At 36.4% G+C, this 18,106-nt stretch overlaps 1 protein-coding gene across 1 annotated transcript in view; it reads right to left on the bottom strand.

The window, feature by feature from the left end:
* LOC124638592 (tyrosine-protein kinase Src42A) overlaps window positions 1-13,840 on the bottom strand; it is a 43,019-nt gene extending 29,179 nt beyond the window's left edge. The window contains exon 1 of the mRNA XM_047175622.1: window positions 13,260-13,840. Within this exon, the coding sequence (XP_047031578.1) occupies window positions 13,260-13,624 (365 nt within the window). The 5' untranslated portion in view covers window positions 13,625-13,840. The remainder of the gene's footprint in view (window positions 1-13,259) is intronic.
* Between the last annotated feature and the right edge of the window lie 4,266 nt (window positions 13,841-18,106).

Raw genomic sequence — 18,106 nt, 5'->3', positions numbered from 1 at the left:
CCCGAGTAATTCGCGACGCGCGATTTTTTCTCTGCATCATAAAATTATTAACCGTACCCCCGTGCAAAGTTATAATTATAACGCTACCGTTTGATTACTCATTGCATTGATAAATGGAAGCAAACATGTCGTCTGAATGCAGCTAATCAGGCAAACAAGCGGGTAATTCGAATTGAGGCTATTGTATTATAATCAAATGAAACACGACTTAATTGCACATGAGGAGCTCGTGTTCAAACACATGTTTGTGATATTAAAAGTGTAAGGATATGTAATCATCTATTTTAAACAGAAGCCAAGTTAGCGTGTGATGACACGTGCAACAACAAACACCTCGATCGTCATTAGGATCTTGTATAGGTAACTAATTACCAAGGCAAGGATGTGCAATTTTATTGCTTGATGGCTATCGGTATAAGTTTTATCATTATAATCAATTAATTTTGTACCTACTTAGTGCAAAATCTTGCATAGATAAATGTGCATTAATTAAACATTTAATTAATGTGTCCAATAATTTTCGAATTAATATTGCATCGTTTAAACACAGGTTTATTGAAACTTCGTCATCGTGGGTTACATGCAAATGACAAATCCTACAAAGACATGGCCGTAACTAAATCTGAAGATTTCACAAGCGTTCTACTTGCTTGCTAAGTATTTACAGATGTTATTGTTGTTATCTACCTTTATTAGTATACATTTATGAGTGAATTGTTTTTACAACCTTGTCAAAGAATAATATAACAATTAGTGAGCAGACATCGTTATTTTAAACACAAAGATGATAAGATGAACAAAGTTGCGGACGTTTTTACTTTATGAATATTAAACAAGGAAAACACAGAATTTTCGCGCGCATACATATATTTCCGGAAAACCTGTAAAACCTTGTCAGAATTTTAAATATTTTGCACCCTAAGACTGCTGTCATTTGCTACGAAAAGCTGTGTGAAAAATTTGAAAAATTAAACAATTAACTGCTGCTTATAAAATTGAAAGGAAAATTAACAAATGAAGTATACAATTAGTACCGAGCATTGAAATGATTACGTGCTATAGGTATAATTGTATCTAAAGATAGACAATAAATAACACAAGAACTACCGTTCAGTTACGGCCCGTTCCATCTGAATTTTGTTTTACAGCAGGGAGAAATTCACCATCGACCCAACCAATGTTCGGGAGGAAGATTCGCAAAGATAATTGCACATTTTTAGCACTAATGTGCAACTTAATTTGCCTGTCGTAACCATCTCGAAGGTACGTCAATCTGCAGATTACGGTTTAAAGCGTTCTAGACGCGGGTGTAGAAAGTTGCTTGCGGCGCGACTCTGCGGCGCCCGCGCATGTCCTGCGATCCGCATTCTCCCTACCAAGCTTTAAATAAAACTAAAAAAATAAAAGCAACATCGTAAAATACAGTGTATCGCGGAGTAATGACTTTAGAAGATTAAGTAGGGAATAGAGAAGGCCGTACCTCGATTGAAATAAAACAAGTCGAAGAAGACTTCGCAACGCCAGAGGACATTGCGAATTAAATCTTTCGTTTATTTAGTTTCAGTTATTATAACGAAATATGCATACAATGAGACACCATAGACGAAGTGATACATAAATAGTTAAATGTAGCTCGTTTCAAACCTCGATGCACGTGGTTGCCGGCAAAGATATGTCATTTTCATAAGAACAAAATGAAATCCAATCATCACTGTGAAGTTTATAAATTAATAACTAAGTATTTATTCGATTCTTTTAATGAATTTTCGATACCATATCGAAACATATTTTACTTTACAGCCTAACTGCACACTCATCTTGTGTCATTAATCTTGCGATTCTCCTGTCGAGGATACGATCTTTCTTTGTAAAGGGAATTACGTATTTTTATTTTATGTTATGAATGCATAACTGTGAAGTCGTTCTGGTCAAACACCTGAAAATTACGTAACGGCGTCGATAGTTAGTGGAGTTTAGATCCAAAATGGAAAATACAACAATGGTTGACTATTGTACAACTTGGACAAAGGACAATAGTGAAGTGAAAAGTTGAGTCTCTCGATTTCTTGAAAGAGAAGCCTTAACCTACATTTCAAAATGATTACAAAGGAATGTCACGAAGTGAGTAGCAAAACAGTGTTTAGATAATGGTGGTGTATAAACAATCGCATCTGCGGTCGGTGCGCGGCGGCGCGGCTGCGCGGCGGGTCGATGAACGACCTAGCTCAGTGTGAGGCTGTTTCCTCGGCGGCGGAGTGCGGACCCGCCCCCGTTTCGTGTGCCACACCACAATAAACAACGAAAATATTTTCAAAACAATAAACTAATGTAAGATCGTAATCACACAGTACCACAATTTATGAACGATCATAATTTTACTTTTGTCCATTCCTGTGTTCGATACACTGATACATTTTAAATACTAAGTGCTATTTTCAGCCGTGGTTACTATGGTTTAAAAATTAAATGGCTTGTACAATTTCAACTCTAAAACTCAGTAATTTAGACGAGATTATGTTCAAGAGATTTTTTTTTGTGGTTGTAGCTGAGAAGAATTTTACAATGCAAGAACTGACTGATTACGTCAGATTACTAAACTTGATGACGAGATTAGATTTTGATTCTTTTCCTGCGCATTAATTATATTTATTCACGGCGTGTTACACATGTCTAAAAAAATGTGACAAAAAATCTGGTACTACACTACGTAATGAGTAGTTTATGGCGTAAGATGAATGATGTTTATATCTGAGGGTTTAATGAACGACCTCACTTACACTTTTGCTGACATGTCGTGCCGGACATATCAATACTCTCTAGGCAATAATAATTACATTCGCATTAGAGTGGTCCACGGTACACATACCAGTTTCGGTGACAAGTCGCAGAACTCTCACTTGCGGATGTCGCATCGCATCTCGTGTGCACGACGCTCCATTACCGATAAATTGGCACTAGCAAAAAATATCATTTTCGCTGTACGTTGACGTTCATACGTTTCTAATCACATCATATCTGGGTCAGCGGAAATTTACGACGCGAGCGATTCACTGAAAGCCTTTTACATCACATCTCGACGACGGACACCTGGTACTACCAGGATCCGATCTGCATGAGGCGTACCACGCACGCTAATTGGTGGGATTTTTTTTCAACATGGTTCGCTAACTAAAATCGAATTACCGATTCAAGATCATTTAAATTTAAATTAGTAATTAAGATTATCAACTACGACATCGAGACTCAAGACTTATTAGGAGACAGTGAAAATGTAATGAATGACAGGCGCATTCGAGATTATTAGATAGGTATGCAAGAGAAAAAAAAACTGGGAACAAGAGAAAGTGTTCATAAAATAACACAGTGAGACACTGCATCAAGAATGATCAATAATCAAGTGTGGGTGCGTACATCAGTGCAGTGATAATTGAAAGTGCCATCTCTTGCAGGCACTCTGTACCAGATAGAATGTATGTCAAGTCGTTTTCACGGTCTTGGCGTGTTCTATACAAAATTGACCATGACTTGGGATGGGCGCATGTCGCGCTTGCGTAGGTGTCTTCAAATATTATCCATTCAATATAGAGTCTCATTATTACGATCACAATTGCTTCGATGCTTGATTTATTAACAGTTGTAAGTAGTCTGGTTCTTATAACGTTTTAAATTGGTTTTCAAGAACCGGCAAAATAATACACCTGACACCGCATGAATACTAGGAACTTACTGTTGACACAGCAAATGTATTACGAACTGTGTTTTGCCCTAATTTGAAGTAATTTTGTTGTGGAGTGTTGGTGCACTCTAGGGAGGTACCTTAGGCACGCACGCAGCATTACCCAGAACTCGAAAGCAAGGGAAACTACTTTGCGACCATTCTGTAATCTGCCCAACATGGTCATTTCAATTTCGTCATATCTGGACACTTTCTAAAGAAACTGCAACATGTAAGTAATAACTGTGGCAGACAAGACGCAGCCTAGCTTCCAGTGGAAACATGCGATAATAAGGTGTAATTGCACACCACCTCTGTGACTATATTTAGCAGCAAACGCTCTGGAACTAGCTGCGCATGCGACTAGTGCAATTACGTAAAGCGGTTGAGCCATTTCTAATCTAAAAATAATCGTAGGCTTTGCAGACATCGGCGCCACTGGGATCGTACGAGAAAGTAAAGACAATTATTTCTCATATCATACAAAGTTGAATATGATGTGTAATTGTGATTCCATGAATAGCTTTGTTTACACTTGAAAACCCAAGCAAATATTTTACGAAAATGGGATCCGATTGATGATGACTATAGATGACTGAAGTAAGATGATTACAATAGGCCGGCTACGCGGTGTCATGTATGTTGCCACAATGGCCTGTTGTGTTCAACGTCCAATTGTAGACAAAGGCTGATGCTGCACAGGAAAGATACGAACTAAACGTCTAGAACTGAGATACATGTTAATTACTGGGCTCTTCATAAAATAAACTGTACATAATATTTTGTAGGGAGGTGACACTAATACTTTACAGCAGTTAAGTATATCCGTGACGTGGACTAATACATCAGTGGCGCCGGTTAATCGTTCGTCTGCGCGTGCGACGGTGCGATGCGAATTTTCCCCAGCACTCGTACCATTAGGGAAGCTATCATTACCGCGGCGACAGGACTGATCACCGGTTACAACCGACTTACGACTTGACATTTAAATACTCACGTGTAAATTGCATTTTAATTACGTTATTAATGTTTAGCACATACTTATTGATTGATTTCAAAATATTTCTGGAAGTCCTAAGCGTACAGGGTAAGTAACACAACAACATGATTTAAGGTGCAGTATGTCTAGTTCAACGTGTGAATGAGGGGCAACATACACGCGACACATCGTCTGCACCGACCTTAATTGCACGTCTGATCTGGGCCACTGCTCTCTCTTAAATCAATCTTGAAAGCCCTATAACCCTACTTATCAACATTGGACGATTCGCCCTGCACGTGAACGTTACTCGCGTACCTTATGCAACCAGTCACTGACCTCTTCGACTTGTTTGTGTTGGAATTCATTCAATGATAGAATTTCGTGATGAGGGACACACGCTAATTTCGAGTACAGTTATTTACAACTGATCGTATACTTTTTGAAAGACAGCAATGTTTTGACTACGCGTATGTCATATGATGTAAATAAATTATTATTAAATTATATAATGTCCATAGAAATAAATTATTCAATTAAAGCAGATACATAATAACATGCAAAAGAAAATATTTATAAACATCTGTGAGAAAAACTGCCTATTGAACTCAAGTATTTAGGTGTGGCAGAGAGAAAGACGCGCCCTAACTAAGTATCCATTTAAAACCACATTAATGTTCACCTAGTGTAGGTTTACAACGTTGTTAGCTTCGCTTGAGGGACGGGAGCAGGGCGGTGAACTCAAATGCATCCTGTATCCGAAGTCGGTGATGTCGGCCAACTAACTATCTTTACTAGGAAATGTGGGTTTTTAGAAGCCAGTGTTAGTAGCACACCCCGGCTCACTCATCTTCTTGGTCAGGTTAATCGGTCGCTTTTTGTCTTTCTATAGTTCCAATTCTTTCAACTAAGCACGTTGAATAAAGTGGGCCTTGTTCTAAAAATAATTAAATACCTCCTCATTCTGTATGAACGGATAATATTTTGCATAGCTATTTCAAAATTTTGCAGCAATATTTACATTAAGTATAGACGATAAGAATTCATTAAATTAACATAATATACGGGTAATAAACCTTACATATACCCACATGACATTTGTACTGTATTACGAGGACACTGAATCCACAATCATCTTCCATCTCATAAGGACCTAAATACGCAATAATATGCAAAACTAGGAATTGCAGGATCAATAAATAGAATAATTTACACAGATATATGTGTCGATAGTGGTTATTGTCCGCGTAAATGTAAAATGTTTATTGATAATGGTCGATCAGAATGCGCTGGCGCAGTGTCGTATGTCGGTTGCCGTCGCGCCCGATTCACCGAACCGGCTAACTTCCTGCAGCACAAGCATGCGCCATGAATAAACACATCTTCCAATACGACCGACACCACTATTACGAGAATTATTGCTACGATAAGTGATATTTTCCAAGTTCACTCTCATAAAACAATAATCGCATACATTGAAAACGTCTACTGCATGTCAGAACTCTCAGTGTTCTCAAATACTTAAGAGCGATAAAATGTTTGTTTTGTTGGCTCCAATGGTTTTATTCAAGTCATCAAGCATACCGTTAAGTAAGCTGCAGCTAGGGAATAGCTATTAGTTGGTCGTCGGTGTGTTAGCGGTACGACAGCCACATACATAGCGTAGGAACCTCGCCATTTTAATATTTGCCATACAATTTATGTGTTTGACTAGGAAACGTTTTCCGGTAAGCCCCCCGCGTTTACACGGACCGCATTAACTATTGTTTATTTTCGTGTATGTAACAATGATTCAGCGGACTTCAGTGCAAATAAGCAAGTCAAGCAACACGTCGCGTATTGTCTCAAGGGTACTCAAGGACCGCTTAAAATTCAGCAGTAATTAACAGTCTTAGTGCTGCTTGTTGCAGCTGACCTCGTTTGTGAAGCCAGCGTTCAGCTCGTGCGGAACGCGATGCAGTTTTAATTACCGAGGCCATCTTTCGCGCAACTTTAATTGTCGTTCTGTCTGAAGGTGACTTTTCTTCCCATCAAATATAAGTGTCTAACAATTGAGTTCCGTTCTATACGGGCTCGGTAAATAAAAGTATAACTTATAGCAAATAAGCCAGCAATTCTTGGATGCATATTGACGTAGGTTTCGATGAGTGACCATTTTTTTTTCTATAAGCTATAACTAGTGACGTCAAAACAATATCTGAGATCTCATAAATTTTTATCATGGACATTGTTACGCGCCTTGAGTTATGTCGCACTGCATATTGTATTAATGAGACCACATATTATTATTTTATTTTATGGAAGCTCAATTGTGAGTAGCGTGATCATAGTGTACTCCACGGTGATTGATGTTTGTCCTTCACGATTCACTACCTTTGCTAAAGGGGTATCGGATGGAGCTAGCAAACAATCAACTTACAACGCGACACAAAGGTTTGTGACGTCAATATCCACTCTGCGGTCTTATAATATCGTGATAAACGTGAGTTCAACTGTCTACAGCGTTATATCAATTTGAATAAAACTCATTGAATACAAAAAGAAGCTTGAATGAAATCCGTCAAATCAGTCTCACGGCTAAAATGTCTCGACGATTATATTATCAAACGAACGTTGTTAAACGAGTTGTGCAGATCACGTTGAAATATTTTACATATTATTAAAATTCCTTTCTTCTTGTCAATAATTAATTTTGTGAAGTCTTGTTAGCATATCGCATTGGTTATAAAATCCATTCGTGGTTGGTACTTCTTTCAAACATATCCACTTAGCTTATTATGTAAGTGACTGATGATAAATAAGAGATAGGCAAATAAATAACGAGACAGCACAGTGTCAAACGTTTACTTTGAGTTATTAGTAAAGTAACTAAGAAGTGCATTATATGACAAATGTTGCTAATAAATATCGACAGACATAACATTATGTGGTCGTAAGACGTGACGTAAAAATAAAAACAAATATTTATTTGAACGATAATTAATCATAACGGTCATGTGAAATAAATAAGCATGATCTGTCACAGTGTTGTACGTCAGTGAGGTGCCTACTTTCGCTTGCAAATTTTCTAGTACGACATCGAGTCCACTGGCTTGTTGCGCAATAGTCAGAAGCGTGGTAAACACTTGTAATTATTATTGTAATAGCGTTCTAATCTAAACGAGGTGCAAGGGGCCTGGGCGTGGCGACTGCGAGAAAGCGCCTTAACGACCCATCTCCGAAGCAGAACTGGGTGCTATGTGCGTTGACAATAGAATAGACACTTAAAAACAATTGTTATGGACACGGAAATCCCGGATACACCAATTCTATGGTTTACAGCATATCTGTCTAACAGTTTACCGTGTTTTTCTTAAAATTGCGAGGCGTTCGCGTTGAACATAGGCCATGTTTGTCTGTCTTTGTGTCACTTTCATTCAATTGGAACCAGTGTGTCACCGGTTCTTATGTTATGCCTTCCATATTCTATCTGTAGGGAGATCGGTGTTTAAGGCACGTTCATGTTTCCATGATCATTCAATTTCTATTCAGAAATAGGCGTGATGATAGGGTAAAAAAATTGAGGTTCTAGTCCGTATTTTAGATACGCCAAAAATATTGAACACGTATTTTTTATTTTAACAAAAAAACAAATATTTACTAAGATATAATGCATCAAAGATTGAGAGTGGAGACTCGTGACGTCACGTCTGTGTACTTAGAAGTGACGTAACACAATTCAATCGTGTTGTATCTTCGTTGTTATTTGTTTGTGAGAGAAAATAAAAAATACTCGTCCATTATTTTAGGTTCATCTAAAAGACGTACTAATTACTTTTTTCAGTCACCATGCCTATTAGTCATATGCATTGTCAAACATTGCCCTTTCAATACCCACAGCGAATGACAAATTTTAATAGTAATCAATACAAGAATTCACAATTGGGTTTATTGTCATTCGTTATTGTTCTGTGATATATGACTATGATTTTAAGACAATTACAGACATAAATGATGAATTGAATATTCTCAGCATACTGTACTGAGGGCACAGTTGTTAGTCTTAAACCCAAAATTTTAACTATGAGTTTACAACTTCACAACTCGGGTTAAGAGTCGGCCATAAGGTAAAAATGGCTATAAATCGTAATGTTTATTTAAATAACCTTTGCAATGTGTACAGAATGCAGTGTCCTATTAGTTAAAGCGCGAAATAACAAATAGCTGTAGCCATGGAATTAATTAATCGTTCTCATTTCTAAACGAATAGGGAAGATAAATGGGAATATAAACGTTGTTCTAATTCGCTATTGTGATAAACAACAGTAAAAATCAATTAGACTACTTAGTCTACATCATAATAAGGTCATCGATTCTGGAGCTTATTCCGAATGGCGGAAAAAGGTGGTGCCCGGTTTAAAAATATCGAGCCTGTTAACCTATATTAAAACATTGCCCAATCTGTCTGGCTATTTGTTAGCCAATCTATCTGAATCCTTATTCTTCTTGTTTAATAAGGTTGCATACTATTTAACTATAATTGCTATCCTGGTGACAGTGACCTTTTGGGGCTTAATTAGTATTGTAGAAGATTGAGAAATCTGCGCAAATGTTAATAGCGTCCTACTGTATGCAACACTGTTAAGAGTTGTAGTGCATAATGTCATGTATTTTTAATTTAATTGACTACAATATCAAAAGTCCAGACTTTTCCGACTATTGTTGTTGAAAAGTAGATAAAGCATGGACCGGTACCAGATCATTTACAGCGGAATAGCTTTTTGCGATTTCTTTTTGGAATTGAAACGATTGCGAAAATAATAGGTAAGTACGTAGCTCCTTCACGGAAGCAGTTTTTCTGTTCTTATTTTCAGAACCGCGTCATTGTTCGTGTTATTCGATTACGGATAACCACAAACAGAGTGCCTACGTAAGACAGTTCTTATGATATGCAAAAGGTTATGTATGACTCTTGGATGAATAGGTACCAGCAAAAAGGAATTTTCGATGAAATGTTTCTTGCATGGGGCTTTTTACAAGCAAGTTTCCAGGATATTATGGATATAGGTACCATGCGCATTGAGTATATTCTGACTCATCCGTGGCCAAGGAGCGAAAAAACTTACACGTTAATCAATTTCGCTATTATTATTGTTGCAAAGTATTTTTTGATTGATAAGATTAGATATTCAAATCAGGAGGGCGCAGATGCTGCAGGATTTTTCAACAGTTACCGTGGCTCTGGTATAGGAAGGACTCCAGAAGAAACATGGTAGGTTTTAGTTACCAAAAGTCTAACAGTCCCTCACGCTGCTTCACTCACAGCCGGATTTTGATTTTGGTGTGTATGGTATGGACTTTTTTTTGCAGGGACATAACACCGAATTCATCTCTTATATATAATAGATTTAGGTTTTTTTAAGTATGTACAGAATACAGAATGGAGGATCGTTTACGTACCAAGTGAAGGGCTTCGGTTGAAAAAAAGGGGGCGATCAATCTATGAAGGATTTTATCTCTGGCCTTTACTTTTATAAAATTGAAATCTTAGTAAATCATCATCGGCCTAGCTTTTTCACAACTACGTTGGGGTCGACTCCCAGTTTAATTGGATGCTACTTACATTCTACATGGACTGACTGCCTAGGTGATCGTGACATAGATATCCTGACAATCCGATACCTCTCGGTCACATTAGCTGTTACACTTTCTGGCTTCTGACTACCGATGTCGACTGCCAAAGATGTTCAAATGACAGCCGGGACCCAGAAATTTAACGTGCCTTCCAAAACAAAGAAGAACACGTTATGGCAAGTTGGTCAACCATTCACGGCCCGACCAGTGACCACGCTAGGTTTACCTAACCTTATGATCGATAGACCCGTGTGGCTGTTTCTTATCCACGAGCTCCTCAGAAATATTAAGTCAAAAACGGAAATTTTTATTACAAGATTTTTTTATCACTTAATATTTTTCTCTACATTCAATCTAAATATAATTAAAGTAGTAAAGTTAAGTAGATTTCGAGCGAAACTCTCATTAACGAAGTTATGAATGACTATGCTGTAAGCTTAGTAGGACTAAACAATTTGTCACTTCTAACAAGTTAATCTACATAATTAAGGTCAATAAAAAGCTCCTACCAATAAAGGGGGCGCTATTAGACCGCCAAATTAGTAGAAAGTGTAAACAGATAAATGTTTAATTAATTCAGCCATTATACTAATGAAATTAAGTTACAATAAACTAGTTTAATATTGGTATGCTCACAGGAAAAGCATTTTTTAAATATCTGGCGGAATCTAGACAGATTAAACTAATTAGAGATGAAAGTTCGAATGTCTAAAACTAAGAAAGTATCATAATATCGCTATAATTAACTAAAGAATTTCGAAAAGCAAATTGACAGTTTATCATAAAAATAATATTTGATTTTCTAGGTGACGAGGCTCAACTTTAGAGTACCTAAATCTAGCAGTTAAGTGTGATATGCTGGTAGGCTTTATGTTTACATACCTACATGTCCATACACAATACAAATTTTCATTATTATGATATATTTATTTATTACTTGTATAGATAGATGACACAAGCACTAGCCTTCTGACAGAGGCTCTCTAGTTTATAACTCATATTTATAAATGAGTTATAATACTGAAAGAATTTTAAATCAAACCAGTAATTATTGAGCTCTTTCAAACATAAAAAAAAAACTTCAGATTTATAATATGAATGTAGATACATTAAATCTTGAGTTTATTAAGGGGCTGTGAAATATTCAGCTCTAGTAGTAGAGCACATAAAAGGGTCAAATTATCATAATGCATCAGAGTACAGTCAAAGGTCAACGCCCCGCTGTTAGCTATGAAAGTGTTGTTCGTATGTGAAACACTGAAATGTGACCTACTTTTCCAGCAACAAATTGTGTTAATGGAATGCACATACAATATTTTATTCAGCCTAGAATTGTTAAATGTTGAGTTTATATGTTAACAAAGGTTGATTTTCTTACAAAACTAAGATGTGCTTAATTTCTGCTTTAATAAATGAGGGTTTTTTGAACTCAATACTTCAAAATATATTTTTTTAATCAATTTACCAGCAATAGAGAAGTTATTTATTTTATTCTTGCACCTGAGTAAAAAGAAGCACATATAACCATCTTCAGGTATAATCATATCTACTTTTGAACCAAAATCCACCATTTTTGCTATCCGCAGACATAGTAATAGGTAGTTAGGACTCTTTTATATTCAACAATTAAATGATGTTTCCTATGACACTGATCAGCCTGAAGATACATATTAACCGCAGCTTTCTTACAAGCAATGTATGCTACTATTTTTGATTACAGCAATGTTTTACATGAAGTAAATGCAATTGAATAATGTTAAAAACTCCCATCAAGTCTATGGAAACATACAAATTATTATAAAGTATATCGTGAATGAGGATAGCTATGAGTGTCAGTGTCCTATAAACTATCAACATTGACTATTTCGTAACTAGGATATATTGGTTGCCAAGACTTGCCACTACAATTGACTTTTAATCACTTCTGGTTACACCATTAACTTCATTCCACTTTTACTTCAAGTACCAACATTAAAAATAGTAACTCAAACAACAAAAAGGTTGTAAGGTAAGGTCTATGCAGCAAAAAGTAGGCTGAATAGAATAAGCAAGAAAAAAAAGGTTACATGATAATGGTAATACCATGTGAAAGTAAAAGGTGTTCAAGACTGCTTTGGAAATTCCACAGTAATGGCAGAAAAAGAGATTTCTAATATAACCTAATCATTAAATTAGTCTGGTTTTTAGTATTAGTCATACAACAACCACATGCTTGCTCCCGTCTTTTATGTGTGCCTAGTACATTTGCATGTTTGAGAACCATAAAATTGAATAGGCAGTTATGTATGAAAAGAGAATAAGTGTGATTTTAGCTTAAACAATAACCTTTCTATGTCATGTTCACAGTCTATTAGCAGTGTAAGTGCTCGCAGTAATGTGAGCATGCCAGTAATGCTTTCACTTGAGACTCTGATGAAACATGTTTCATGCCCAAACAACTTGTTTCCAATATGTTTAATATCATTTGCTGTCTATACAATAGAATTATTTCTTTATGATAAGATTAAACCAACTTCGATGAAAGCATTGAATCATCTCACTGGTACTGCTGTCCCTATTTTCTACTTATTGATGGAAGGCATATAGTGTACCATAACAGGATAGAATAGATCAGTTATTGACACATTTACCTATTTATTTATATCCATGTTATAATATTATCAAGGAAACTACAGATCAGACTAAAATACATATTGTGTGTAAATGTATTTCAATAGATGATAATTTCATATTAATTCAAGTTATCGTTTATAAAAAGATAATGCATTCTAGACAACACCAGGTCTTGGTTATTTTAATATTAATGCATACTTGTTGTCCCAATATTGATAGCCTCAGTTCATGTACAACAGTAAACACGTATGACTGGTTAATGCACGTAAAGGAAAAGAAATCGCGCAGGAACCGCTCACTATTGAAATGATTGCATAAAAAACAGATATGATTACTCACGGTTCGGCCTCTATAGATTGCAGGCGTGCGACATAATTCGATGGAATGTAGCCCTCTTGTTTGGTCTTCTTGCTTCTAGCTAGCCACCAGTCACCTTGTGTATCATTAAGGATCTCTAAATGTTCCCCTTTTCTAAAACTAAGGTCCTCATCGGTACGGGCATCGTAATCGTAAAGTGCTACGAATATTCGGGTGGGAGGGACCTCGCTTGTATCTGTTCCCTGATTTACCGTAGATCTAATTGGATCAGGCGGAGGCGTCGGCACTGGAGTTTGAAACTGTCTAGGGTCCTCTTCATGCGGGTTAGCCCTTTCATTTTTGCTTTTAGAATCCTTTTCTCCTGTACTACTAAAACAGTTCCCCATTTTCTCTTTACAAGGTGAGTCTGGTACCACTCGTTTTATGTCAAATCACACACTTGTATGAACCCAAACTATAGTCCAAAGTTTCTATACCTATAAACATTTTATTTTGTCACATTAAAGTCAGAAATTTGAAACGAATAATATGTTTTTATCGTAAACAAAGAACATAAAACTCCGATCGGACATCACCACAGACGGCCATTTTGATGCGCCATAGACAATTTATAAAAATAAACACAGATAATACAATTAACCCATAGAGAAAAACCCAAGTTTCATTATAATTTTATTATTTTAGAAGCAAACCCTTGATATAAAATTCTTAAGGACACAGAATCTCTTATATTATGTTATTATTCTTCCAATTATTTATTTATTGTGGAAAATGAAAAGTTCTATAAATCCTGTAGTGACATCTATGTAGTGACATCTATGAACTAGTGATACCACGCCATCTATAATTTTTTTTCAAAAGCTTTTAGATCATCAAGTAGCACCCACTATCTTGTAATTTAAAAACCTTGACAGTAGATGTCACTACAATTCACTTTATAGAGCGCGAAACCGTGTTTCCAAAATAATACAATGTATGGTCTTTGTATGGTCCAACTTAATTTAATAACTCCACTTTAAAATATGCAAAGCCTTCGGTCCCTGTGAAACAAAAAGTATTAATTGTAGGTATAAATAATCCCATTAATTTGGGATTCCCATTCTTTCAAATCGCAACTTGCGAATTATTTTATTTCCTTCTTATTTTATTGTTATTATAAGATTGGATATGGAATTGAAATAAGGTAGGTATAAGTCTTACCTACTTTGTATATTGCCGATTTAAATACTATAATACCGATCTACTTAGGCATGTTCATACCTACCTACTTAACTTTTTTACTTTGTCCGCATTTAATTGTAGTAAGTAGGTATTTTCTTACTTCGTCTCAAAATCAAGTCAAGGTTCATGAAAATATTTACACTTTAGTACTTAACAAATTATTAAAAAAATGTGTACATTTTGCAATACATTAAGGCGATTATCACACTGCCCCGCATGATGCAGCGTAGTGCGTGGATGCGTTTTTTTCCGTTGTATGGAAATATCTCCGTTTGTAAGGAAAACACGCATAGTCCAACACACTGAAAATGCATCCACGCGCGTTCATGCGGATCACGCACATACATGCGGAGAAACACGCACCCCCGCGCGTAGGTGCGGGGCGAGACGCAAGGTATGGCACACTGAATCCCGCAATGCCGCGCGTGATTTTGAATGGGCGTGACCTGTATATTTGAAAATGGAACTCGCTGTGCGTGAATTTACAAAACGCACCTACGCGCGTGAGTGCGTGAAAAACCCGCACGATGATGCAGATCTGCACTCCCGCAGGAACGCGCGTAGGTGCGTCGACACGCAAGATGCAGCGTGATGCGGGGCAGTGTGAAGATCACCTAAAGGTGATGCGGGGCAGTGTGAAGATCACCTAAAGGTGATCTTCACACTGCCAAGATGCAGCGTGATGCGGGGCAGTGTGAAGATCACCTAAAGGTGATCACCTTAGGTGATCACCTTTAGGTGATCTTCTGCGGGAGTGCAGATCTGCATCATCGTGCGGGTTTTTCACGCACTCACGCGCGTAGGTGCGTTTTGTAAATTCACGCACAGCGAGTTCCATTTTCAAATATACACGTCACGCCCATTCAAAATCACGCGCGGCATTGCGGGATTCAGTGTGCCATACCTTGCGTCTCGCCCCGCACCTACGCGCGGGGGTGCGTGTTTCTCCGCATGTATGTGCGTGATCCGCATGAACGCGCGTGGATGCATTTTCAGTGTGTTGGACTATGCGTGTTTTCCATACAAACGGAGATATTTCCATACAACGGAAAAAAACGCATCCACGCACTACGCTGCATCATGCGGGGCAGTGTGATAATCGCCTAAGATAGAAAAATAGCAGATATTATTATTTAGCAGCATAAATCACGTGCCGAGCTAGATTTTATTATTTTTACTCAGAAAATTGCTACGTTGTTCTTGTGAAGCTCACTGTTTTTTTTAACATTTTCCGAAGCTTGGTACAGCACTTTATCATAATTAATTTTCTTGAACGGTGGCCTTAAAAAACGAGTATCCAAGAATTAAGCAGTCTTAAGAAACTGCAAATTGAAACACAGCAAAGAAATTGATACAAGTTCGTGAAACTTTAATCTTTTAAGTAGATTATCTTATCTGGGTATAAACTTAGTGCATAAGAGCTTTATGACGCTCCAGACTTTGCTTTCTACGAGTAGCTAAGTGTTTGTGATTTTCTTTATCCATATTTTCTTATCTGATTTTCTTTTATTTTCTGATTTTCTTTATCCTTTATCGATGTGATGTATTGAGTATTCAACAGGACGCGTTGTATCCAGAAGTGAGTAAATCTATTAACCTTAAATTAGGTACTTATCCTTTTAAATTGACGCCTCCCATATCGAGCAGGATACAATAATTATTACGTAAACACCTATTACGAATATATATACCTACCTACTAATTATTCAAAAACACAAATGAGTAATTTGTGATCTGTTCGGCTACATAAAACAAAGGTTAGATAACTGATGCTGAACAAAATGAAACATTAACATTTTGATAACTTTTTGATTTTATTAAATTGATTTTGAGAGACACTTCGGATCGGATTAAAACTCCAATTTTATTTTATTTTTTCTTCAGAATTTATTTAAAAATATACTTATAGTCAATTCTTTATTACCATTCCAATGTTTCCAGTGGTTCATTTAATAAATCCTGTTGATTTCTTTTCTTTATTTATAACATAAAGATATTTTTTGACGGTGTAAGACCCCAACTCTAAAATTGATGTTGTTGTCCGTTTTCTAGAAAAAATAAAACAATGAAAAGGCGCCAAAACATTGCTCAAAATTAATTGAATGCTAAAAAATAGGCTAAGCTCGAGTTTCCCTCACTTTAATTAAGAATTTTTAACATACAAATTGATGTGTCAACCATTTTGTGGCCGTGACGTAACTGTAATTAAATCTCGTAAGTTTAGCAACGGTCTTACGGTACAAGCGCTTTCCACGTATGAACTGAAATTACTTACACAAAACCTCAATAATAGTAATTAAAATTTGAGCCAATGAACGAAAATTAAATTCTTTAAAATTATAACGAATTTACTTTCATTGAGGTGCAATAAGAAACATACTTTAATTTAAGCTCGTAATTCGCTCCTTACTGTCTACGAGTATTTCCACGTACGAAAGTTCGTCGAAAAGCAATAAACGAAGACAGTATTTATTCGATCGTGGCCATGGTGTGAGGATGTGTGTCGTGACATATAGCCAACACTTCAACAGCTCCGACAAACGGATACCATTAGTAATCCACTTCCCTTGTTGATTCTAACAACTTCTGCGGAAGGTATAGCCGACCAGGTAGAATTATTTATACGAATCGTAGGTAGGTAAGTGCCTATTCTATTTTTAGATCGGAAATGGTTCTTTAAGTTAGTGTTTTGTCAGGATTTAATTAAAAAATGTTGAAGTTTTTTTCGGCTTGTGTAATTAATTTTGCCTTTTGGGTCTTCGCTTTCATCAAGACATCTTTCATACACGTTTTTCGGGGACGGAGTGAGATTGTGTTACTAACACTAACATTTTTTATCTTTGCGTTAGAAGGCCGCGAGACAAGAGAACAATTCCTCATACCAGTGCCTGATAACTCACATAATGTACTCGCACTCCGACCGCAATCCTAATTTTTTTTATCCTAATGATTTAAATATTTAGAAGTTGCTTTTAGTATCTACACGAGAGACCTGTATGAAAGATTTATGAAAACTGTAAACAACCATCAGAGAGCCAATAAATAAAAAACAAAGCAAAACATATTAAAGTGTAGTTATACCTCGTAAGCAGGTAGGTATACCTATTTGTTTTATGAAAAAGAAAAGTTTCTTCATCCAGCCAAGCTTCACAAGATACAACTTTTCCAGACTTCTAAAACATTGCTATCAAGCAAGTCACTTGGAAATTGTTTTATATCGTTTGTACAGACTATATGGTTCATTAAGTGTAGACAAAACTTTCAGAAAAGGATAAGGGAACTCCTTTTATATCAATATTAAAATGATAGGTATATATATACAGGGTGGCCCATCCATAGGCGTCCAAAAGAAAAATTTAGAAGCTCTATGCTATGGGGTATCCGAATCACCCCCATGTATGTTCAGCGATTTTTTGTAGTTTAGGAGCTAGAATTGTTTTTATTTTTTTTCCGTAATTTTCATTTCAACATTGTTTTTTCTATTTTATCTTTTTTTTCCTAACGTTTACAGATGTTTTTTTTGTGTAATTAATCATCATGATAGAAGCTAACACCTGAAAAAAAGCAGTTTGGCTAAACATTCTAGAACTTAAATAAAATTTTATCTGAAGTTCAAAATTAGAAACCTGCTTAGCAACCCCTTATAA

The sequence above is a fragment of the Helicoverpa zea genome, chromosome 17, assembly GCF_022581195.2.
Source record: "Helicoverpa zea isolate HzStark_Cry1AcR chromosome 17, ilHelZeax1.1, whole genome shotgun sequence".
Lineage (NCBI taxonomy): Eukaryota > Metazoa > Arthropoda > Insecta > Lepidoptera > Noctuidae > Helicoverpa > Helicoverpa zea.
This window is presented reverse-complemented; position numbering and strand designations above follow the sequence as displayed.